The sequence below is a fragment of the Epinephelus fuscoguttatus genome, linkage group LG22 (genome assembly GCF_011397635.1).
Source record: "Epinephelus fuscoguttatus linkage group LG22, E.fuscoguttatus.final_Chr_v1".
NCBI lineage: Eukaryota > Metazoa > Chordata > Actinopteri > Perciformes > Serranidae > Epinephelus > Epinephelus fuscoguttatus.
Genome location: NC_064773.1, coordinates 11,087,800 through 11,113,717, shown reverse-complemented (window position 1 = coordinate 11,113,717; position 25,918 = coordinate 11,087,800). Strand labels below are relative to the sequence as shown.

Genomic DNA, 25,918 nt, shown 5'->3' with positions numbered 1-25,918 from the left:
ATTTGTGATGATGAACGGGACAGCAATATTGCGGGATGCCAAGCAGGCGGAGACAAAACAGCTCTATAAATATCCGCCTGCAGTGACAGGTTTGTATTACCTTTTAGCAAGACAACAAACAATGTACCTACCAATCTCTCCCCAGTGGAACGGGTTGATGCCACCGGTCGTGCAGTTGTACACCAGAGCTGCTTTAGGTCTGCAAGGAGTGGGAGAAGGAGGCCATAATAATGACAATAAAAATACATATTCATTGATATTTCCTGGACTGTGTGAGGAGGAAGCTGTGAGACTAGAAGAGCTTTAAAACACAGGTCATTCTGGAGGTGATATTACTCTGAGACGACACATGCAGACCTTCAATATACACTCACTGGCCACTTTATTAGGTACACCTGTTCAACTGCTCGTTAACGCAAATGGCTAATTAACCAATGGCAGCAACTCAATGCATTTAGACATATAGACATGGTGAGGACGACCTGCTGAAGTTCAAACCGAGCATCAGAATGGGGAAGAAAGGTGATTTAAGTGACTTTCAACGTGGCATGGTTGTTGGTGCCAGACGCTAGTGCTAGTCTGTCAGAAACTGCTGATCTGCTGGGATTTTCACACACAACCATCTCTAGGGTTTACAGAGGATGGTCCCAAAAAGAGAAAATATCCAGTGAGCGGCAGTTCTCTTGGTGAAAATGCCTTGTTGATGCCAGAGGTCAGAGGAGAATGGCCAGACTGGTTCAAGATGATAGAAAGGCAACAGTAACTCAAATAACCACTGGTTACAACCAAGGTCTGCAGAAGACCACCAGTGTACCCATCTTCTGATGGCTACTTCCAGCAGGATAACGCACCATGTCACAAAGCTCAGATCATCTCAAACTGGTTTCTTGAACATGACAAAGAGTTCACTGTACTCCAATGGCCTCCACAGTCACCAGATCTCAGTCCAATAGAGCACCTTTGGGATGTCATCATGTCAATATGGAGCAACATCTCTGAGGAATGTTTCCAGCACCTCATTGAATCTATGACACCAAGAATTAAGGCAGCACTGAAGGCAAAAGGGGTCCCACCTGGTACTAGCAAGGTGTACCTAATAAAGTGGCCTGTGAGTGTACATATGGGCTGAGAAACTAAGGGATAATACATTAGCCCCTTAAATTCAGAAGAGTGGAGTCACAAGTTTCAAACCCAGTTTTTAGGTTTATCGTATCCATTATAATCTCATATCAAACAGGAGTTGTCTGCTCAGCTTTTCCCTCCATATTCTCTCCAGCATGAAAACTGACTCCAGCCCATTCTGGCGAATTAGTGAGTGAGACATTTCCAAGGAAAACTCTTGTCATGACCCACAAATAGTCCACTCCTTTGCACTGATTTGACTTTCTGACTCATTTTTTTTTTTTTATTGTTTCCGTTCGGCTGGCTGGATGTGTTTAAGCATTCGCAAGACGAGTCCCTTGGGCAAGACTTAAGACAGAGGGCAGTAGGGCATTTGCCGTAAGGGCTCCACAACTGTAGAGCAACTTTCCATTGGGAATCTGACGAGCCACCTCATTGTCCTCCTTCAAAACCTTTTTAAAAACCCATTTTTTTGCTTTTGAATAGAGTTGTTTGTTTTATGCTATTAGTAGTAGTATTAGTAGTAGTAGACAGCTCAGAGTGTGATAGAGTTCCTCTCCAGCTCCTCTCTTTAAACCTGTGGTTAAACTTTACCAAAGGCACAAACATCTAGTCTGAGATTTAACACAGTTTGGACTCTTGGACTCTCATCATGAGTTACCTTTCTTGTAAAACCTTTTTATTACTTCAGACTTAAAGCAATAAAGATGTTATGTTATGTTGTATGTCTGTCCAACAGAATGCACATTAGACTGACATCAAGTATGCCTCGGCACACCAGTCAAGTTTACATCCATGTCACGTAAGATCTATCAACCAACACAGTTTCAAGATGTGCACTCAAGATTAGTGTCACCAATTTAGTATCTGATCAAATGTTTCCCTTTCTGTTCCTGAGATATGATGTTGAATAATGGCTGGAAAAGTGTTTTATGCAGAACATTATGATGTCACAGTGAAGTTGACCTTTGACCTTTTGGATATAAAATGTCATCACTTCAGTATTTTATCCTCTTAGACATTTGTGTGAAATTTTGTCATAATCAGCATATGAATTCTTGAGTTATGGCCAAATACATATGTTGTGAGGTCACAGTGACCTTGACCTTTGACCACAGAAGGTCAAAGGCCCACAGTTTATTCTTCAGTACAAGTGAATGTCTGTGTCAAAATTCCCTTAAGGTGTTCTTGAGATACCATGTTCACAAGAATGAGACAGATATAAGGTCACACTGACCTTGATCTTAGACCACCAAAATCCAATCAGTTTATTGTCGAGTCCAAGTGGATGTTTGTGCCAAATTTGAAGAAATTCCCTCAAGCTGTTCTTGAGATATCGCATTCACAAGAATGAGATGGATGCAAGGTCACAGCAACCTTGACTTTTGGCCCTTTACCATCAAAATCTAAGCAGTTCATCCTCAAGTCCAAGTGAATGTTTGTGCCGAATTTGAAGAAATTCCCTGACAGATACTACAGTACTACTCCGTTGGCATTACACTGTCGGGGCCTTGCTATTATGACCGCTCACTCTTCAGCTATCAAATCAAATGCCTCCCATTACACACCGCCTACATCTCCTTTCTCAATCAGAAATACGCAGCAACTCTGCAGCTAGAAACTCTTGAAATGGCTTTTCATCTGGACTTTGAGACGAGGGACCCAGGTTCACAGATTTCAGCACTGGGTGTGGCACTGACCTGTGCACAGCGGTGTACCAGCCAGCAGCCAGGGTGAGGTTGATGACCACGTCCACGGGGATCAGGTCAGCCACTGCGTCGTTGTTGGCTCTCATGGTGCGCAAGATCCCCTTTCCAGCCTGATTACAGAGGAACACACAAGTCGTAAGACTCCAGACTTTTATGTGGTGAAATGTTTTCAGGTTTAAAAGGAGAGTTCACCTGAAAATCCAAGAAACATATATTTCCTTCTACCTGAAGTGCTGTTTATCTGTCTAGATTGTTTAGGTTTGAGTTGTCGAGTGTTGGAGGTATCGGCCATAGAGATGTCTGCTTTCTCTCAAATATAATATCCCATTTTTCCCAGTTCTTTTTAAATGTATTCTCCTTAACTCTCAAAACGTATGTCAACTTTTCCATCACTAAAATTTCTTGGACAATTTCTAGCCAGTGTTCCTGTTTTGGGGGATTTACCCTGATCCAGTACTTCTGTGAAAACGCAATAAAAACGCAAGTGAAAGAAAGAGGAAAACTATGTATTTAGGATTTCTGGGTGAACTGTCCATTAAGAGCATCATTTGTTACTTACAGCTATAAAGACTCCACTTGGCCCGTTGAAGTTGTCGATCCAACCCTGAGGATGAGAACATAGAACGTGTAAATCCTCAGAGCTTCTCTTGAGTCAGATTAAGTCACAGATCCTGACAGCAGCACACACTGTATGTAGTTGTGTACACGTTCTTGTGTGCTGAATCATCTGTTGAAGGTTCTGTTACTTCCTGTGGTGGGAGACCAGGGGACGCTAGGAAGCAGTGATTGTCAACTTCAATTAGAGCACATTAAATATGGATGAAACCACTGGTTATAGACTGCCGCAGTTTCCAACATGTGGGACTGGAGAGCCATTATGTGGTCGAGGCCGAGGCTTGTCCTGAGTCTAATAATACGCTCTGGCACAGATGAAGCGCATGAGAGGTGGTTTTAGCAGCACTACAATCTGTTAATGGCTCCATGCCCGGCCAAAGTGGCACACAGATCTTTGAATTCATATTCTGCATCGTATATGTTGGTTAAACGGTCGATTTCTGGAGACATGGAGTCACAAACTGACAGAGCTAGATACATATTGTGGTTACAAAAGCACCACACATTAACACAAACATATAAATAGGCAGTACCATCCCCCTCCCCCCCCTTGCCTCACAGCGCCTACTGGCACGAGCTGCCAAGGCGATTGCATGGCCAAGCGTGAGCGAGGCCTTTTGAAGAGTCGCTGCCAGGCCGGGCTTACAACTGAAGGCTGAGCACAGAGCCAGGGACTGCTGTCAGAGTCCCAGCGTGCACACGAGGCCTACATTTCTCTGACGCCAGATAAACAAGGACTTCCCTGGGTTTTTGTGCTATTTCATTTATGCAGCATCATCTCTGAATCTCCACGAGTATATGTTTCATCATAAGGTTCTGAACGACCTTCAGTATCTCAAGAGTAGCTCTCATCTGAATGCATACAGCAGTAAAATAATGACACTGATGACCATGATTCAAAACCTCTCACAATCTCAAGAGAGCTTCAAGGAGTATTTTTTCTATGATCTCTAAGTTGATTTATGGGCATTTATTAACGATGGGCATCGCAGATAAAAGCATCTTCAGAAAGTGTAATGCCGGCCTTTTCAAGCAATTTCACTGTCGCAGACAAACGTCCAGTATCACAGTAAAATCAGGAGATTTATCTCAAATGGTGCATCAATCATTTGGCTCAAGTTTAAGTTGGTCATAAAACTCAGTCTGAGCTGTCTTACGTCTGTCTTTTTCTCACCTTGATGTTCTAGCAAAATCAAACATCCATCCAAAGCACCCCAGACGCCCCTCTCCCCAGCAACGCTTTCCAGCTCCTCCTGGGGCACCCCAAGGTGTTCCCAGGCCAGATGAGATATGTAGTCCCTCCAGTGTGTTCTGGGTCTGCCCCTGGGCCTCCTACCACCTCTAACAGGAGGCACCCAGGAGGATCCTGATCAGATGCCCAAACCACCTCAACTGACCCCTTCAACACAAAGGAGCAGCGTCTCTACTCTGAGCTCCCTCCAGATGTCCGAGCTCCTCACCCTATCTTTAAGGCTGAGCCCAGCCACCCCACGGAGGACACTCAATTCAGCTGCTTGTATCTGCAACCTCATTCGTTCGGTCACTACCCAGAGCTCATGACCATAGGTGAGGGTTGGGACGTAGATGGACCAGTAAATCGAAAGCTTTGCAAAATCAAACATAAGTAATATTATCGTAAGTTTCTAATCTTGGGACATGCAAATAGTGAAGAATAGCTGCAGCACTGAACAGGAAGCAGCAAACTGGTAGACAATGAACATGGAGGGGACTCTGGGAGGTGCAAAAATATCAACAAGTCTTGGTTCCCTTGTGCTGTGGAGAAGGAGGAAAAACTGGTGGAGTTGTGGAGTGAACAGTATTTAATTCGGCGTGTATCTGATCCACCAATCAGCAGTTATTTTAGTGAGAAATCTCAATTTCTGAAAAGGTGTTACGGTGTCCTCCCACTAAAATAGCGCACCTAACCAATGGACGCTGGTGGCGAGGCAAAAAAAAAAAATCCAAAATGTAAAGTTGGTATGCAACGGCAGTTTATTCGTATGGATTCTATTGATACAAAATTGACAAGAATACTGTGAACGTGACGCCTTTTATCTTGTGTTTCTTGGGTTAAGTGTTCTTGCAGACACGTAAGGAATTATTAATATGTCATAGTTCTTACAAGACGTTTGAACTATTATTTTCCACCAGGAGCAGGATGGGAAATAATCTCTGAAGAAATCAAGTTGTAGTCTCGACAATAGTGACCCAGCAAGATCCCCAGTCTTATTGTGTGTCACTAAAAACTCAGATTCTAAGCTAAATTCTACTACTAAATTCTGACCCTGTCACTGTAGATGTGACAGGGTCAGAATTTAGTCTTTAAAATGTCTTTTCAAAGTCTTGCTGTGTAGTCAGCATAAATCACACTAAATCCAGAGAGTAGGAAGATCGTACTCCTCACATTCTCCATCTTTAGTCTTCTATTGTACGTATCTGTACATGGTTTTCAAACACTTACGTTCAGCCTGGTGTCCTTCTTTTCACCTGTTATGTCTATTTCTGTAGATGTACAGTTCACTGAAGGGAACAAAAACCAGGGTCACACTTGTTGAAAGCAACAGGGTTGAAAAATGAAAGTTTGGACTAACTGTTCCTCTCAACTGCCGATCACAAAATTGCTATGTTATGTAAAGATCACAGCTGAAACAGCGGCTGATATTTCCTATTTGCTCCCTGCAGGAAGTGCAAAGTGATTCAAATCCTCAGCTATGTGAAATGCAAATGTTGAAGTTGTCGGGGCGCCTGCAGCACCCGCAGCTTGGCTGAAAGCAGCTTAAATCTTGGAAGTGATGCAAAGTTCAACTTTCACAGTTTAAATCTTCTGGCCTTTACATGAACTTCTCTGCACTCCTCAACTTCACACAATCAATGTCACATTCAGCACGTCAGGGATTCTCCGTCCTCAGTGTCCCGTTTTAGCCCTCCGCTCCACCCTCAGCTCTCCAACCCCAGCAGCTGTTTTGAGTCGACTGCAGGTGACTTGGTTGAATCACATGTCTGCAGCCAAAGGTTTCTACAGTCAGCTAAAATTAAACTAAAAACTTCAACTGAGTGTGAAAAAAACATTTAAGCTAACTGAAATAAAAATTAAAAACTAGACTTCAGAATTAAAAATGGAAACTAGCTGAAATTATACTATGTAGCTACAAAACTAAACTAAAAAATATACAGGTAATGTCTGCAGTTTTAGTCTTTGTCAATCTGGTTTACTGAGACTGGGATGTTGACTGTGAGACAACTGCTTCACAAAGTGTGTGTTTGTATTGTAACACATATTCTGAATTTCTTATATTTTGTCGCTGATAAACTAAATCTGATATTGAAACTAATAAAAACTGAGAACAAAAAATAGATCAAAAAATAGATGCCAGTTGGCCACTGGTGAGCATCTGCTGCCCTAGTCCCTGCAATGTGTCCTGCACTGTTGGCTTTTTTTTTTGTTTTTTTTCTCCCGTCGTCAGAGACAGCGGAGCCTGACGGTGAATGAAATCACTGTGACTGGCAGTTCAGCTCAGCGCACAAGATGAGAAATGAAAGTGAGGAAAGTAAACAAATAGCTAAAGTCAAGAGGGAGTGAGACCAAAGCTTGTTACATAATTTAAGATTAACTTTTTAATCACTGAGCTCTGGAGCTGAAACATTTTGTGATGGTTTGTGTTATTTTCACTGGCTAACGGTGAATATACTCTGTTCTTTCAACACTGGATTTTGTTGTTAACGTGTGTGTTTTTTGTACAACATTTGCCGAAGGTTTCATGGCCACAAAGACCTAAAAACACAAGTTTACTAGCAAAGTGGGATATTTGGGAATCCACCATGTTGCGCTAGCCCTGTTACTAATGAATTTGGGGGTGCAGAGTTTCTGCATGAGTGCTAACAGGGGGATGTATTTGTTTGGGTGCTGAGCTCATTTCCTTTATCTTTTTTTGTATAACCTAAACCTACTGGTGGATGAGTTATTTATGAGAATATGCTAAGTAAAAAGGGGTAGGTATAATCAGCTTGACCTTCAGCCCTACATCCTTTAAGTCTATATTTTTGGATTCTCTCTCTCTCTCTTTTTTACTTTTAAAGCCTTGTTGTTATTTATTGTTATTAAGGACTGAAATAAAATACTATATATACTACTATTGTCAGTTTTTCTCCAGAATCCCTGACTCCACCTTTAACCCGTGTGCTTTAATGCTTGATCGCTTCAGATAAACCCCAGAGTGGCGCGGCGCTGACCTGCGAAGGATCACGTCAATCACTGTCTTATTTCCATTTGTTTTACTGTGACAGGACACATGATGAGCAGGGGATCAAGACAATGTGACCCGAGTCACTCAAACATGCTGGTTATCATTTACCACACAGCCAGACGTATATCTCTCTAGCTCTGTGAGAGTAAAACACTCAGCGGACTCACAGGGAATGGCTCCTGCCAGCTGGCGCCCACTATGGAGGGTCTGATGATGGCGATGTTGAGCTTGTCTTGTTCCTGCTGCACCACGTACTCGGCCAGGGCTTTGGTGTAGGTGTACGTGTTGGGCCTGTCGCCAATGAGCCGCGGCGTGATGTCGCGCACGATGCCGTCATCCATCCACCTGAGGACAGACAAGAAGTGCTTGGTCAGAGAAACAATGTTCTTCGATGTTGAACTTTAAAGCCATTACATACAGAGCAGTGTCAGTTACAAGTGAAACAGCAGTTTCTGTTTCTTATCTTCTGTTGCGTCAGACCGTCCACACTGATCCCATCAGATACAGACACAACTTGGTGATTCATCTCTTAAAAATCCAAAATGTTCCACAGCTTTATTCTAACAAATGATAAATAAATGTTAAGACAAGTCATTGGTGTTTAAGACTCAGAGAGATGTGTTGTTTGGAAAGTCTGAAAGCAGTGAAGAGCTCTTTTTAAAATCTCCCCACATCTCCACTCCACGTTTTTAATTAAACTGGCACTACTGGTATTTACAGGAGCCCTGAGAGGCAAGTGAGAAATTAAAAAAACAATCTGGAGATACATTTTCTAAGTCTGATCTAAATTGTTTTCTCTCGTGTGTATGACTTAAGAACAGGTGGGATAAAGTTTGTTGCCAGGATTATCTTTCCAAGTTCCGTGTTTTTACTTTTCATCTGTGAAACCACTGAAAAAAAAGTTTTGCAAGGATCAACTTTCTAGGCTACTTTTTTTGGTCTTTGAAAACAGGTGAAAAAAGGTTTGGTAGGCAATTTTTTTTTTCCATTTCTGAAGTGTTTGTTGTTGTAATACTCATTTCAGCCACAAGAGGCTGGAGTGCACCACTTCCATGTTTTAAATGGGAATCATTCATGTTTTCTTTCAAGTGAGTTTTAATTTCTTCATGCACTCTGTCATGTCTTTCTTTTGGCTAGAGATGTATTTTAATCAGCACCAATCTACCTTTTTAAAAACTTTATTAGTAAAACATCCCAGGCATAAGGGGGGAAAAGTCCCCATCACCATGACTTAGGGCCCGTCCCAATACCCCCCCCTAGCCCTACCCCTTGGCCCTACCCCTACATTTGCACGTTCCCGCAAGGGGTAGGGGTGTCCCAATTCCTTTTTGCGTGTAGGGGTAGAGGGCATAACGAGGGGTAGTGGGTATGAAACTAGCCCTTCGGAGCGAGGGATTTCAGATGCTGACTTGCCAGCGAGGGGTAGACGCCGCCATGGCTACCACCGAGCAAGAGACGGGGAAAAAAGTTCATACATAGTTACCGTCGTCAGGTTGCTTGTTAGCTAGCTAGCTAGCTAGCTTGCACTATCTAGTGTCTGTCATCTGTCCTGTTCTGCAAAATTGTCGGATTTTTCACATTACGATAACACGCCAGCTAGTATAACTATGCTACCTTGTAATGTTAGCTGGTTAGCTAGCTATCTAGCTAGCTAGCAGAAGTCCCCTGTCATCTGTCATTCATCAAACGAAACATGATGAATACAAACGTGATCGGTAGGATGAACTCAACTGGAGACTCCATTGTAGATGCCGGTTGGAAATGTAGATGGCTCGCAGCTTCCTATTTAAAATAGTTACGTATGCGTGAACGTAACAGACGCTGTGACGTAGGGAGTGGTGTCCCAATTCCTAGGGAAAGATTTCAACCCCTACCCCTTGTTGCTTCATTTCGAGGGCCAAGGGGTAGTGGGCAATGGCTAGAGGTAGGGCCAAGGGCTAAGGGGTAGTGGACAAGGGGAGGTATTGGGATTGGTTTAAGTAACTGTAACAGTGTTTTTCACTTGTTAGCTAGTGAGCTAACAGCTAACATCTGTATAGCTAACACTTACAGCAGATTAGCATGAAATAAATTTCTATCCTAAAGAAAGACACAACAGTAATGATACATGTCTATGTGTGTTGAGTGTGCAGAGAAATGAAAAGTCACCTAGGAAAAAAACATCAGTGCTTTTGGTCCTGTTCAGAACATGGGGTAGTGGTGCACTTCAGCCCCTTGTGGCTAAAATGGGTATTACAACTAGACAAAAAAGTGACTTTTTAAATGCATGTCAAGGATTAAAAAAAACAACAACTGAGGAATGTAGAAAGATCCTGGTAAAACCCCTTTTTACTCTGCTTAATACTGCCACCAAAAAAAAAAAACAAAAAAAGGATATGGCCAAAAAAAACAAAAAAACAAAAGCAAAACCAACTTTTTTCTCATGGCAAACCTTTTGTTTTTTCTCCAGCTGTTTCACAGATGAAAAAATAAAAATTAAGTAATATATAAAGATTATTCAGGCAAAACCATAATTTCCACCTCTTCTTAAATCCTAAACACAGGAGAGGAAATAATTTAGACCAAACTTCTTCAAACCAAAATTCTTTCACTCCTGTCCTCTCAGGGCTTCCGTAACTATTCAACACAAACACCAGGACATTCAGCTTCCTGTCTGCTACACATAAAAGCAATGTTTAGTTTTCTGTAGCCCACATATGCTTCATTATTGCCAGTGAATTTCAGGACTGGGTCAGCCTGATAATGAGACTGAATTTCCATTTCAATGTACTTCTTTGTATTGAATTCAGTGAATAATTCAATGAGGGTATTAATTAGTGAAACCAGGCTAAGACTGGATATCAGTTCTTAGAAGTGTTGAGAATCAAAAAGTTGTTCAGATTCTTCTTTGGTCTTATTTAGCTTTAAAAAACAACAACAAGCTATTTCCTGACCTTTCTGGGGAATCAGGAAAACACTGTTGACATCTTTTCGTAAATGAAAAATGGTTTGTTGAGAGAACATGTTTATATTCCCCAGACCAAGAAACAAATATTGCTTTAGTATCAGTTTTGAAAAAGGTGGACACAACTTTGCTTTCCAGGTGTGGCTGCGAACTCGTCTCATGAACTCTTTAAAGTTATGATTAGCTTTCATAAACAGAGTGTGTGTTCATCATGTCCTGCATGATATGAATCACACTGAACAGGAATTGATTCCATGTCCTCCGGGCACAAAAACCAGGCCTTCATCCACTCACTCCAGAGACTCGATGAGCTTCTTGGGCTCCACGGGCGGCGGGTAGATGACCTCGTCGATGTGCTTGCGGTTGCAGTTTGCATAGGCGGTGGAGATGTGAACGAAGGCCTCGAGGTGGTGCATCTGCTGGGCCAAGCTGAGGAGCTGCTGCGTGGCGATCACATTCAGCTGCAGGGCGTGTCTGCCGGAGAGAACAGAGATACACAACGTCAAATAGTGTGTGGGAGGAACGGGTGTGTGAGCGAGAGGTTTGTGTGCACTCGAGATTAAACGTGTGTGTCAGGGAAAAGGCTTTGAGGGTGTGTGTGCGCTTGCCAGGCTGCTAATAGTATCTGTGTCTGAGGGTTTGCATGCGAGAACGTTGGTGTTTGCTGACTGCTGAGCGTTTTCCATACAAATGAGAATTTGCAGACTCGTGGAAATCTGCAGAACATGATTATAAGCCGGAGCAGAACGACACGACAGGATGGTGAGACAAGAAAAAAGAACAGGAGGGAGAGAGGACGAGACAGAACCAGAGGGGGGAAAACATCTGCTCTCCTCATAAATGTGTTAGTCTCATCATTATTTTCACTCAACGCAGCTTTCAGCTCGCACTGCCACTCATTCAGCCATGAGCACTTCAGCTAACACTCGACGCGTGTGAGTACATGCAGGGCTGCACAATTAATGGATTTCAGCTCACACTTTCACACAAACTTTTAGCAGAGAAATCTGATGCTGTTTCTCCTAAAGGACAGAAGCTGTTGTACGTTGCTCAAACCGTAAAGCCAGTTTTGACCTATCCAAGTAACTGACGAGACAATTCTGCCAAATTAACGGAGAGATGTGGTGCATCAAACCAAGCGTTCCTAATTTCTCCATAAAATGCATCAATAAATGACAAGACCACATTAAACCGTGTGATGAAGTGTGCGTACTGAGACGGAGGAGGAAACAAATCAAAGATGTTCGTGAGAGAGACAAGAAAAAGAGCAAAGAAAGTCACAGGGCGGCCCCGTGATAGTCGACCAAGGTCATCAGTCGGTAAGATTTCATTGGTTGCTTAGTTGCAGAAAAAAAATTGTACAGCATGTGTACAGTCCCTAATTTCCAGGACTGGTACCTGCGGTTATTCCACAGGCTAGTTAATAACATGTCGGGCAGGAAATCCAAAGTGTGGGATCATTTTGAGAAGGTGAAGGACGAACCCAAGGTGATATGTAAACTCATCTTCATTGGTCGACTACAAACATGACGTATCATCTGAAACATGGAAGTAGCTACATGCCCATTAGCCCACAGCGTCATTAACAGGCGGCTCGCTCAGTGTGTGACGTGCACTTGGAGATAAAATATAGGCCTATATTAATGAAGGTTCATTAGTATGGTTTTGTGTTTCTCTGTAATGTAGCACAGTGTTAACAATGTTACTGATATTATTCTTTCTCACACCTTCAACTCAAACCATTGTGTTGCCCCGCCCAAAATATATCATTTAATAATCGTTAACATCATAAACATGCGGGCGACTAGACGACTAATGGCCCTACATGACGACTATTGGTCGACTAGGAAAATTCTTTGAGGAAGCAAGGAAGATGAGGCACATTTATCCAACTCTTGTCCTGACCATAACTCTGATTACAGAAGCAGAATCATTCTAAAATGTTTTCCTAAAAGAATTGAGAGAAACATAAATGTCAGTTCTGGTTTAATCCTGAATGTTGGAGCTCTAACCTCCTGCGGATAAACACACACCAACACATCCCGTTTCTCTGCATCAGTGTGTAAACCTTCTGCATCCAGCAGTGGATCTGTGTCAGCTCCGGAGTGGAACAGCAATATACAGAGTCCATTTTCTGCCCGAGGCGACAGTAAGAAAAACTGAGGGTCAGTTTAAAGAGACACTGCAAGATAGAGTGCTCCTCTGGCTCTGTGTGGGCGGTGCTTGCGAGGTGTGTGTGCGCGCGACAGGAGGAGGGAGCGTGTGTTGGTGGGCGATGGGTCCACCGGCATGAATCAGATGCGGTCAGGTGGTGCCGGCTTTTTAGCAGCTCGCACCGATAAATACAAGCAAAGTGGTGACAGTAATAGGGAGAGTGGCGCTGGTGGTTATTAGAGGACGAGCTGTGTGTGTGGGCACGCCGTCTTCCCACCAGCTTCTGGGATCACATACAGGGCATCACGCCGGCAGGAAAAGATGGGCTGTGCCCCCTTCCTGCATCTGACTCATCGCCCATCTGCTTTTGCTGCTATGATTCAGATGCAACAACTAGAGAGCTGTGTGGCTCTGATCTGAACTACAAGGCGCTGCCTCAAAGGATCATTTTATAACAACTTTCCTACATGTTGGGTCCCATTTTTGTAGTTTTTAACCATCGTTTCTGACACTACTATTGTACTCTGCAGATTAATTACTGAAATGTAGGAACATTGCTGCAATAAAGTCAGACAGGATGTAATAAAACTGCTCTATTTCTCATTACATTTCTCATCTTTGCCATTTTCTTGTGTTATACTGGAGAGTTCTTTCTCCTTGGGCCTATAAAACTTAATGAAAATAACAATTTTACAAGAAAAAAGTGACTCTTTTGGGGTTTCTGTCGGATTGACCATGATAAAAAAGGGTTTATGGAGGGGGATTTAAAGGGTGACTTCAGTTTTTTCAACCTGGACCCTACTTTTCCAACATTTTGTGTCTAAGTGACTAATGGGAACAACAGCTTTTGAAATTGGTCCAGTGCTGAGTGAGAAGGCTGCAGCTGGCAGCCTTGAAACAGGCTGCAATGTAACCACTTGGGGCAACTGTGCACCATCAATGTACATCCGCTAAAAGTGTTTGTTTTTGCCATTGACAGGCTCAGATTATTATTCTGAGTGTCTGACAACTTTATGGAAAGATACACCTTTTTGTTAAAGAGTAACATTCTATTTTTTTAACCAGAAACAGCCCTGAAATTGTTATCACCAAACTCCATTTAAATAAACAGTAATTTTAACAGCATAGGTCCTGGTTCATCTTTCCTCTGTTCCAACAATCACCAACTCTGGTTTGGTTAAAATTAACCCTTAATTCACACAGTTAGATGTGAAAATATGTTGGCTCTATACACGGTAAAATTACTGTTTATTTAAATGGAGTTTGGTGGGTTTGAAGATAGCGATTTCGGGGCTGTTTCTCTTTGACAAAAAGGCGCATCTCTGTAGGGATCCTTTACATAATGTTGTCAGATACTTTGAATAATAATCTGAGCCTGTCAGTGTCAAAAACAAACACTTTTAGTGGATGTACATTTGAGTGGTTACACTGCAGCCTGTTTGCAGCCATCTTGCTCAATATTGAACCAGATTGAAAAATCATTGTTCCCATTAGTCACGTAGACAAAAAGACATGTCCATCTTTGTTTTCACTTTCCACTGAAGCCCCCGAGCAGTCCCGTGCAGTTCAGTTTGGTACGCAGATCTGGTAAAAGGTGGAGCTGTGAATACTGCAGTCTGTTTTATATGACATACACTTTTAGTAATAAGTGGATCTTTAAGCGTTTATATATATTAATTTTAGCCAGGTTATGTGAGCTGCATATATTCTAATCCTCACTCAGAGAGAAAAAAGGCATCGTGGAGCGTTGTTCCTGTGGGCTCCGGCAACAGTAAACCCCTGAGCTTGCCTGAGAAGGACTGAATGCACAAACCCGCTATTTTTAAATACCCCATGGAGAGAGACTCTCACTGCAGCCTGTTTTATTTTGTTCTGAAAATGTTGGCGTGCAGCCTCGTTCTGTGGACGATAAACAAGGTGCAAACTTCTTTCTGTGTCCCACCAGTGGTAAGGAAATACAATGAGTACTGGACGGAGCAGTGAGTGGCAACAACCCCGCCCACATTGAAGGATACGGTTTGCAGTGGAAACGCTAGGGTCTAGGTACCATGTCTGAAGGGTTACTTTTGGTTCCAAAGGTACCATACTGCAAGTGTTTGGTGGAAACCAGTCGCATTTCTTGCCCTGTTAGACTCATGGTAAGTACAATGTTATTTTTTATGAAATGATGGCCAAAGCCACCAAAATAACATCCGTGTTTTATAAACAGGAATTACCCTTTAAGTGTGGATAAAGACCTGAAGAGGATAAAGACCAGCCGAGGTGTCAGCCCTGAACTGAAACCTTTAACAGAGCCGTCTGATTTATGCCCCGGCGCCGCTTACAAGGCTACCGGCCGCTACACATGAGTAATGACGGCAAGAGGTGACAGATGTGGGAGGGGAGCGGGAGAAAGAGTGAACACGGGAGTGAGAGCTGGATGAAGAGAAAAAGAGTTGAAGGCCACTCAGAGAGAAAGATGGAGGGTGAAGCAGCAGAGAGGGATAGAGAGGAGTCAGAGAGCCACAGATGGACCAGAGAGAGATGTGAGAGCAGTAACAGATCAATATAAAGCTGTGGAGGAGGAGTGCACTGCAGCAGCTTTACACTAACTGAGCGGTCACTCAAACCTAATCGAGGTCCCGCCTCCAGCAGCAGTCAAACACCACCTCTGAAGTGAGGTAATCCACCTCCACATATGCACGCATATTAAGGCTTCAACCATTTGAGAAAATAATCTAATTTCATTTTTTAGACCAACTGCTGTCAGGTGTGTATTTATCTCGTTACAGACACTTCCTCCCTCTCGACCTCCCTCTGACCCTCCAGGCCCTCATGAGTCTGGCGCGGCTGCCGGTGGACACCTCGTCTCCACGCTGATTGCGTTACACGTGCGTCTGCAAGTGTGACGGGTCACAGGTACCCAGACTGTGCTCCAGACTTTGAGTCTCCCGTTACGTCTCACTTAGTCGTCTGGACCCAGGGGGTGTGCGGGTCAGGGAGGACACCTGGCTGTGGGTGGCTGACCTCCCACCGTCCCTCATGCCCCTTTTACTATCCTTCAAAAGTCATCAGAGTGCAGGAAACAAAGTCTCTGAACATTGAATTTTTCTGGGAGAGGAGTCCCCCCATCATCACAAACTTACGTCATGTGGTTGCTTGGTAGATACTTTACTCATCCTGAGGAAAATAAGGCACCCCGTAGCTTATTATCTGAAACTTTGGCCACCTTCTGACATTATAAAACCATATATATGACAGAAAATGAGGAAAAGCATCGTGGATCTCTTTCGCCATGGTGCAGCTAATCTTTATGTAATAACAGCCTGCATCAACACTTGTGTATTTACACTGTGGGACAAAGTTGAGACATGTTTGTATATTTGAACATAGTCTTAAGTTTGTAGGCAGTGTAAACACACGCCTTTCCTGCTGTCTGTCAGCTCAGTATCGGCATGGCGCTCTGATGCACTGACCTCAGACCAAACTCAGCGTAGTCTAAACTATGCTGTGTCTGACAGCAGTACTTCCACAGACACACATTAAAGCTAAAGGCCAGGCGTGTTTTTAAATCGTCTGCTGTAACTGTGGCTGGCTGTGGTGCAGCTGCCTGGTAACAGAGAGCTAAAGCAGACACCAGCCTCTCTGAGGTTTGACAGGGAGACAAACTGAGGACGATATGGTTTTTTTAAAAAAGCGCAAAAATGTGTAAAGTGGATTTTTATGGAGAATGAAATGTGCCAAAAGTTGGGTGAGCATTCTTACCGATTATCTCTCTCTCAAACTCAGTAGTGACTAAGTTTTGAACAAAGTTCGAGCACTGGTTGGATGAAACGGATGTTATTTTGTAGAAGTGCGTCACTGAATCGCATCTGTGAAGGGGCTAAGATGATCGCATCCACTGGGTGTTGCATTTCCATCACTGCCAATCGCAGCTAATCAGAGATAGAGCCGATAAATACCCGTGGCTGCTGCAGAGTCAGATTGTTGATTGAAATCTCTCCCACTAAATACAAACGCCAGATGTTAGTGGATGTTCATGGGTTTTTGTCCAGAGGGGAAGAGGCTTCAGAGACTCCTCGGCTCTGATTGTTTTCACTCAAGTGCGATAAAATGTGATTTTTTTCCACAGATCATCTGGCTCATGTTCTGCTGTGTGGATACACTGACAGTTTCAGCAAATATAAAGTTATTTTTGAAAGGCAGCAGCAGCAGCAGACGTCTGTCTGGAGAGACAGGTCCCTGCGCACAGTGTGTTCAATGTGTAACAGGATGGAGTGACGCTGATTATATGACAAAAACCTACAGCACCGAACAGCTGAAGCACCAGCACATCACCGACAGAAGGAAAAATAACTGGGTCGCCATTATATATAATGCACTGTCACCAGCAGGCCCCAGTAAGAGCGCAGGAGCCTGAGGGTGTAGCAGATGAGTGATGACACAGCGTCACCACTGTTATATTTAACAAGCTGGGAGTCATCAGTGGATTCAGGCCATATACAAACCTTCATAAGGAACATGGATACCCTTTAAAACCCCTACATGTCTCACTATTATCTCCGATAACGTCTGACTTCACGCAAGCTTTTCGTACGCAGTGTTGCTCTCTGAATAAAGAAGGAACCATCCATTGTTTGACTGCTTGTCACACTGAACTGTAGGTGACTTTATGGTTTTGCAAACAGTTTGTTTCCCCACATCCTCACCAGCACTTCCTCTTTGCTTTAAATCAAATAACAGTGCAGTGTGTTCAGTGAGCTGCAGATCCTCTGGACGTTTTACAACAGGAAGTTCCTGCCACGCAGGGAACATTTACTCAATAATAACGAATTGTTGGGTTTGTCTTTTGGTAAACGATGTGGTTCAGGGGAGTGCAAAAAAGCTGCAAGTGGCAAACAGTTTGAAATCATATCAGAGTTTAAAAAAAATATCTTTGGAAGAAAGCAGTGAAAAATCAGAGTGTGTATACAAAGTATATTTCGTGTTAAAGGGAATACTTCACCCACCAGATGACCCTTAGTATATCAGTTACTCATACCATTTTACGTTGAATTTGTAAAGACAACTTTGTTTTTATCAAATGCCTCTATGGTGAACGAAAAATCCAAAAACTGAGAATGTTCTTGATGACTCAAAGTCATAGGGGTCCACTTTTAACAACAGCAAAACTATATCCAAACATCTGTTTCCAAACTCTCACGCAACTCATGCAATATAATCCAAGTCTCATTTATCCAGTTGCATGCTCAGAACTCACCAAACAGGAACTCTTTCCAACAAGAAACTGAATGTAAACTAAATCTCATCCCGTAATGGAAAAAATACAGCTCCCTTTTGTGGATTATGTCAAAAGGTTCGACTTCTCACCTGACAGACACTAGAGGATATATTCGGGATAGGATATGTTCTTCTTTTACATTTCTCTTTCCTCTGGCTCTCTCCACTTCATGTCATTTTGTTTATCTATCTATCTTTTATTATTTTTATTTACTTCCACATTTCCTCATTTTCCTTTCTGTCAAACGTGGGGGAATAAAAACTTAATCAATGCTTTCTTTTAGCCAGACTCCATTGACAAAAACAGTAATTTTACCCCACTGAACACAGGAGCTGCTGGTCTACCACTGCCTCGATTAGTACGTTTTTTACTGTTATTGTGCAACCTTGGTGTTTTCAATAGTTAGTTTGGATTCACCAAAGTCACTCAATAACACAAACTAACTAACTAATTGAGGCAATGGTAGACCAGCAGCTCCTGTGTTAAGCGAGGTAAAATAACTGTTTTTGTCAATGTAGTCTGGCTTTGACGAGAGCATAGATAAGTTTCCCTTTTAGTTCAGTTCCCTGTTGTAAAGTGGTGTCTGTTTGGGATACACTGAGCATACGACTGGATAAATGAGACTTGGATTATACTGCATGAGTTGTGTTTTGATGTAGTTTAGCTGTTCATAAATGTGGACCCCTATGACTTCAATACACCAAGAATTTTCTTTGTTTTTTGGATTCTCCATTCACTCTGGAAGCATGCAAGAAAAACAGTGTTTTCTTAATAAATTCAGTGTAGGTTAAGTAACTGATACACAAATGGTCATTTTGTGGTTGAAGTATCCCTTTAATGCATTAAGTTGGGGGTTGTGATCCTCACTTGAGTGGCTCGTCAAACCGGATGGTGGCGGCGCAATGGAAGACGATGTTGATGCAGGCGGAGAGCTTCTCAACATCCTCTGGGCTGATGGCGAGGCCGGGCTGCGTCAGCTCGCTGCTGATGGGGATGATCTTCTGGTGGAAGTCGGGGTTGTCCTCCCGCACTCGGTCGAAAAGCTGCCAGACAGAAAACACACGAGACAGATAAGTTTATACGCCAACATCACAGCGTTCAAATAATGCAGGACAATAAATCGAGAAGCTTAAATGCCACTTGTAATTATTCCCATATTGCACAAGAGCTGGAGGGCAGATCAACCATAAAAGCTGACTCAAGCGTTGACAGCTAAACACTAAAATAGCCTGACAAGGAATGCAAATGATCTCAAGTCAGCACAGACAGCGAGTGTGTTGCTTTGCATAAAACCCCTCAGGCAGAAATCACCCACATGTTTCAGTAAAGTTTCATCACCAGATTTGTTTCTGATCTCAAGTGTCCCCTTTCATTTCATGAAAACAATAAATTACATGAAACATGTCAGAGAATAGAGAGCCATCACTGTGTAAACAACACTATGGCAAAATACATACAGTACGAATTATGGCACCACCTTTATTAGTTCTTCCTGCTATAGTGTAGGCAACTGGACTTGCTTGAGTTGCTACAATAACACACTTGATGACTGATAATTTTCCCCAACACCCTAATTATTAGCTACCACAACACACCAGTATTAAAACACAATAGGTTCCCTGTGATAAAATCTGCTCCTGGAAAAAAAAGAAAAAAAAAAGTTTAGAAGAGAAGAGAAATTTTTAAGTAATACTTCAAAACTTCATTTTTCTTGCGTGCCTCCATGGTGAACACAGAATCCACAAATGGAAAAAATTCCTGATGATGTGAAGTAAAAGGCGACTGTGTTCAACAAAAGCAGGACTATTTAAAACAGTTACTTTGTTTGTGTTATTGTGCAGCTTTAGTAGATCCAAACTAACCCCTGAAAACATCAAAGCCACACAATAACACAAAAGAACAAACTCATTGAGGCAGAGGTAGACCAGCAGCTCCTGTGTTCAGCGAGGTAAAATGACTGTTTTTATCAATGGAGTCTGGCTTTGAAGAGAGCGTGGATAAGTTTCACTTTTGATTATATTGCACAAGTTGTGTGAGAGTTTGTAAACTGATGTTTTGATATATTTTTGCCTTTGTTAAACACAGTCACCTTAAACTTACCTTTATCAAGAATACCTTCAGTTTTTGGATTCTTCGTTCATCGTGAAGGAATGAAAGAAAAACAGTTTTCCTCAGGAATTCAAGATAACACAGGGTGAGTAACTGACACACAAATGATCTCTACAAAGCCGTGGTAGACCAGCAGCTCCTGTGTAGAGAGGTTAAATTAGTGGTTTTGTCAGTGGAGTCTGGCTTTGAAGAGATTGCAGTTAAGTTTCCCTTTTAGTTCAGTTCCCTGTCGTAAAGTTTGTGAAGTATTCATTATACGACTTGATAAATGAGACTTGGATTCTGCTGCACAAGTTGAGAGTTTGTCAACAGATGTTTTGATATAGTTTTGCTGTTGTTAAAAAGCTGATTCCTTTGACATTATTTCATCCAAAAAATTTCTCTGTTTTTGGATTCTCCGTTTAACCTGAAGGCATGCATGTCTTCTTCATGAATTCAAAGTAACATGGGGTGAGTAATTGATAGACAAATGTTATTTTGAGGGTGAAGTAATGAAAGCATTTGTTGCACAGCCTTTAAGCCAAAACAATAAATCAATAAATGTTCTATTAATCACTTTTCATTAGAGTTTAAGATCACACATTCAGTTCAAAGAAAATGTGACTGTGTCAGTATTTGCTCTTCTATATGAGGGCTGTAGGCGTGACGAAGGGGTTAGGTTGTAGTACAGAGGAAGTGTTGCTGCTGTGGACGAATGGACGAACAGGTTTTATTTGTCAGTGCCATGAGTCAAAGGCATACTCCCTGATAAATGCCTAAGAAAAGCAACGCGCTCCCTGCTGTATACATACCACTATCTGTGCGGAATGTGCCACACATATATGCGACATAGAGACTGAACATTTGTTCCTCTACACGACAGATTCTGCGTGACACACCACATGCAACCCCAAACAAAGCCCCGCTTGTGTGATATTATTCCACCTGTTTACACTGCTGCTTGCTCACTGAGGGCTGCGGACGACATTCCAACATGGAGGGAGGAAGAAGTCGTCTAGATTTACCAGCTCGTGTCTCACACAGCCCCTCACTGCCTGACACCCTGGTGCACCCTGCAGAGCGCCTAGCACTGCATCAGAGTCCCCTGCAGGACTTCACCACAGCGTTACACTGGGAGACACTAACCAAAGGAAGCAGAGAAAGTCAGTCAGATGTCCTATTGCGTCATGCGTGGTGTTGCCAACATGGCTGACAGTGTGGCAGCTGTGTGCACAGAGACGTTTTACACACAGAAGAAGAAGAGGGTGAATGAGAGGGGAAGTGAAGGGATTGGCATCAAAGTGTGTGTGCTCGCTCTGTTATGAAATTGCAGCCCTGTGTGTGTATGTGTGTGTGTCAGCTGTCCGAGTAAGCAGAGCAGATGTTGAATTAAACAGCTTCAAACAGCTGTTTATATTCATGTCCTGTATCCCCATCAGTCTTCGGCTGCTCTCCAAATACATGCTGCCCATATTAGGCACAAGTCCCCATGTACAGTATGTAATGTCATGACCCAGAACTGTTCCCAACTGGAGGAGGGGGGATGCATGCGGTATTTTCTGCATGACAGTGCAGCGCTGCTGTCATTATGTAATGCAAAAATCATAGTGTTTTCCCTCCGTCTGCTCGAGGCCAACAGCTGGCAGTAACAGAGACCTACATTCAGTTGAAGAAGAGATTTAATGTGCAGATTTCTCACAAAAAAAATCTTTCCAAAAATACCAAATCAGTTACTCCACAAACTGCTCCCTCTTTACTGTGTGATTCACCGAGCGGCTGATGTCATGTAATGACCTCGATCCAACCTCCTCATGAGGGTGTGTAGCTTGGCAACAAAAACAAAACCACCCAGGTTTTTGGCAGCGTCCCATCACTTCCGTGGTTTGTATGACAAGGAAGTTTTTGAGTTCGCCGTGGAGACAAAGGTAAACTCTTCTAATAGCTGTGATGTTTATGAGCCCTGTCACATGTCGTAACTGTCAGACACGCATCAGGCAAAAGAACAGTCTGTGAAGGCCTTTTGGGGAACAGCCAGGCTGATGCACTTCACCAGACAAATGTTTCACTGAGTCTAATGCTGCTTTTCATGAGGAATGTATTCAATGTCACACGTGCAACTGAGACAAAAAACACTTTAGTAATTTAACACCAGACAGAGCATAAAGAACCTCCTCATCACTGCAACAAGACGAGCTGGTTCGACTGAAGAGGAACTCTTAAGTACAATATGTTTCGGAAAAGATGCTTGTACTTGTCATGGTGGATGATGCATCATCCCACAGGATATTGCAATAAACAACACGATAATCATTCCAAGACCATCTTATGCCACTGATAATAATAATAATATAATACCATCATAATGGAAAAACACACTTTCAAAGAGCAATCAACTTTCAAATCTTAATATTCAGACACTGGAATGTGAACTGAATAATTAAAATATCTTCTCTGCAGAAGCAGACTTGCCAGACTGTGACCTGCGGTTGACCCCACCTGTCAGAGGTGTCATGCTGCCCCAGCTATCCTATACCACATGTTTTTCTCCTGTCGTTTCATTGCTCCATTTTGGTCATCTATATGTGAAACTCTTTCACAGATGTACGGTTAAAATAAAAGAATTGAAATAAAATAAAATAAAATAAAATAAAATAAAATAATAAAAACAGTTAAAATAAAATAATTAAAATATCTTTAATGAATGAAGCATAAAAAAATAAAACCAAACAACCACAACAATAAATAAAATGGACTCCCGGGCTGTTAACAAAAGTTGCACTTCAATAAACACTAAACATTTTGCACAGAGGTTAAAGAGAGTCAGTCCTTGACAGCTGGCCAAGATGTTGGGGACATTCTTATAGAAACAAACAACCACGTAAACACAAGACGATCTTGATCATTTCTGCATTTCGGCCTAGTTACTATAATGTTTACAACAGGTCAATAAGACCCCTCTACGTGATGATTTTATACCTGCTAATACAAAGCGTGTCCGGCACTATCACATCTTGATCTGATGTTTTCTACCAAATACTGCTGCACTGTATAAATTCACCCTCATGTCTACCTTTAAGTGAGTAAAGCCAGTCCAGTGTTGATGTCTAACAGCTCAACAGCTCTCCAGTATAAATATAACAGCCTTTAAATGCCCAAGTGATTTTGGTGATCACAGCAATGCTAAGGTTAATGACAACAAAAAAAACCCCAAAACATTTATATCATAATTGGACTTCTGGGGTGGAATCTGAGTTTAAATCAATTTCCATTTCCATTTGCAGTAATTATATTTAGCAGTATGGCTCTGTTCTGGGGCCTCTCTGCTTTTCCTTGGGCCTACGTAGAAAGCCTCTTCCATGCGCAGACATGGAAAGCCACAAAGCAGAGGGAGCAGACCTCTCTGCCCTTCCATGTGCAAACGAAGAAAGTCTAACGGCCTATTTCCACTAGATGCGTGTTGGTTGCATCTGCGCTCCGGCATGGCAGCGGAGCTGATAGGATTCAATTCTAGTCAATGTGTGTGTTTCCACTGGCTGCGGCTGTGCTGCGTTCCGGCTCCGTCTCAGCTCTGGCACTCCGGAGCCCTGCGCAACAGATACGCAGGACTTCTATTTTGCCGGAGCACAACGCAGCAATTCAGCACAGAGCAGATCGTGCGGGGCAGGAAGTCATGCACAGAAACAAAATAAAACATCCAGGTTAATTTTCAAAATAAAATACATAGTGTTCCGGCGGAGCTGCACCGCTCCGCACAGCAAATGCAGCCGGTGGGTGTTGACGGATGGCGGAGCACGCAGCGGATAACCAGCACTGCCGTTCCGCAACGGACACGCATCCAGTGGAAATCCGGCGTAAGGCACAGAGAGCACACCTCCCTGCCCTTCCATGCGCCTACATGGAAAGCATAAGGCGGAGAGAGCACTCCTCTCTGCCCTTCCTCGGGAACAGAACAGAGCAGCATCAATGACAAACAGAAATGACATTGATAAGTCAGACACAGCGTAAAAACGAGGAGCTGGGGCAGAGGCAGGTTGCAAAGCGGCTTGCAGAGAAAGCAGCAACAGTAGGCAGGCCAGAGCAGTTTAAATAGGGCCCTGAATGAGTTTCACCAATTGGGCTGAGCTCGACATTGTGGCCTGCTTGAACTAATGCTGTGCTCAATTAACGACAGAGGGAGAGACAGAGTCATTTTTTTAATCTTGCTTTCTTGTTTACAGTGTTTTATATAACGTATTATTTTTAGACCTGAGCTCCACTTTGCTCACAAACACCACCTTTTGGTTGATGGTGCACACAACAACTCCTTGAGGAATTAAAATGCGAATCAACTCAAGCGCCCCTTGCTGGTACCAAGATAATGATGCCACACAGGGGCATTACGGTGTCTGGAAACAAAGTGGCAAAAGAAAATGAGAGACATTTGTTCAATGCTATCACTATTAAACCCAAAGTATTAGTGCACACTCACCCATGACACACTACCAAACTAAAATAGCAGCATGACTGTTCATCAGCTGCAGACACTCAGCCAAAACAGATATTTGTGTAGCACCTCTGAGCCAAAGCTATATTATAGAAAGACCCAGAAGGGATACAGTGCATCAGGGTCAGCAGGGTGAATGAGGCCGTAGAATGTGGGTTTCAGAGCGCTCTTTGTTATGGGCACAAGCAGAGAATGGCATTGTGGGATTGTTTTGTAAAGGGCTCTTTTCTTGTGCCAGCCTTCCATCGCTCGCATTTACCATCACACCCTTCTGCGACCCACGGGGATCACTGAGCAAACTGCCTTGTACAGGAACACAATAGTCCACCAGTTCACATTTCCTCAACACGCTGAAGGGAAAAACATCACCGCAGCCATCCCTGCAGCGTAACCACAAGTGTTTCAGTAGTGCATCTTGTGGTCAGTCATAACCTCGAACAAGCCCAGATAAAGGTCATCCATAAAGTCAGTTCTGTCAATGACTCTCCCCTGTTTAACTTGAAGAGGTGGCTTGTACATGCAGCCAACACTGGTCCTTTCTCTGCGCCGAACACTGATATTTTTCAAGACCCCGAGGGCAATAAATCTTCCATCAAGAGTGCTTGAAGCAGCCGCTCTGCGGACTTTCACAGAAACCCAACACTAATGGCACTTTCCTTTCAGCCCGGCAACCCGAGATGCCATTCACACAGCCTCTCTCCTCGCTAACTGCCCTTTAACTGGGCTCCACTCTTTTCACAGCCCCTTCACGCAGACCTTTCCCCTGGAGCGAAGGCATGACGGAGAGAGAGACAGAGCAGGAAAAGAAGAACACAAGTTGTGGGGGAAGTGTTTTGTGTTTCTGCATTGTGCAAAATGTTTGATAGCAAAATGGTTTCTGGAGAGTCCTTGTGTATGAGGGAGGTCAGAATAGGACGCGGTGTGAAGCAGAGCTAATGATGGCTGTGATCTTCACACTTTCTGAGGTGTAGCATGACTCCCTGACAGACTGGAGGTCACAGCTGCAGAGTCTTGATTCAATCTGAAATGATTTTGATAACTGATTAATACTTTAAAGTCAGAAACAGCTGTTCCCGCTTTTCACATTGAAGACTTTTCCTTGTTTTAATATTCTTATTATCACCGCCAGGCATAAACCTGGAGGAATGGTGCGCTTGGTCGTGTGTCTAGAAGTTTCAGTTCTGTGACCTCACCTCTGGATGCCAATAAATTCTGCTCTCTAGACCCTAGCATCTTGACAAAGACACAAAACTCAGGTTCATCTGACACACACAGAAGCAGTTTCCTGTTAGTTTTGGG

General features: G+C 43.0%; 1 protein-coding gene across 2 annotated transcripts in view; it reads right to left on the bottom strand.

Annotated features, from left to right (window-relative positions):
• The window catches only part of si:dkey-97m3.1 (fatty acyl-CoA reductase 1), an 85,280-nt gene that overhangs the window by 10,662 nt on the left and 48,700 nt on the right, over positions 1-25,918 (bottom strand). For both annotated transcript variants that reach the window (XM_049566484.1, XM_049566483.1), the window contains exons 3-8: positions 18,916-19,091; positions 10,929-11,108; positions 7,858-8,035; positions 3,391-3,435; positions 2,823-2,941; positions 132-199 (exon numbers count right to left, since the gene is read on the bottom strand). In XM_049566484.1, coding sequence (XP_049422441.1) covers positions 132-199; positions 2,823-2,941; positions 3,391-3,435; positions 7,858-8,035; positions 10,929-11,108; positions 18,916-19,091 — 766 coding nt within the window. The remainder of the gene's footprint in view (positions 1-131; positions 200-2,822; positions 2,942-3,390; positions 3,436-7,857; positions 8,036-10,928; positions 11,109-18,915; positions 19,092-25,918) is intronic.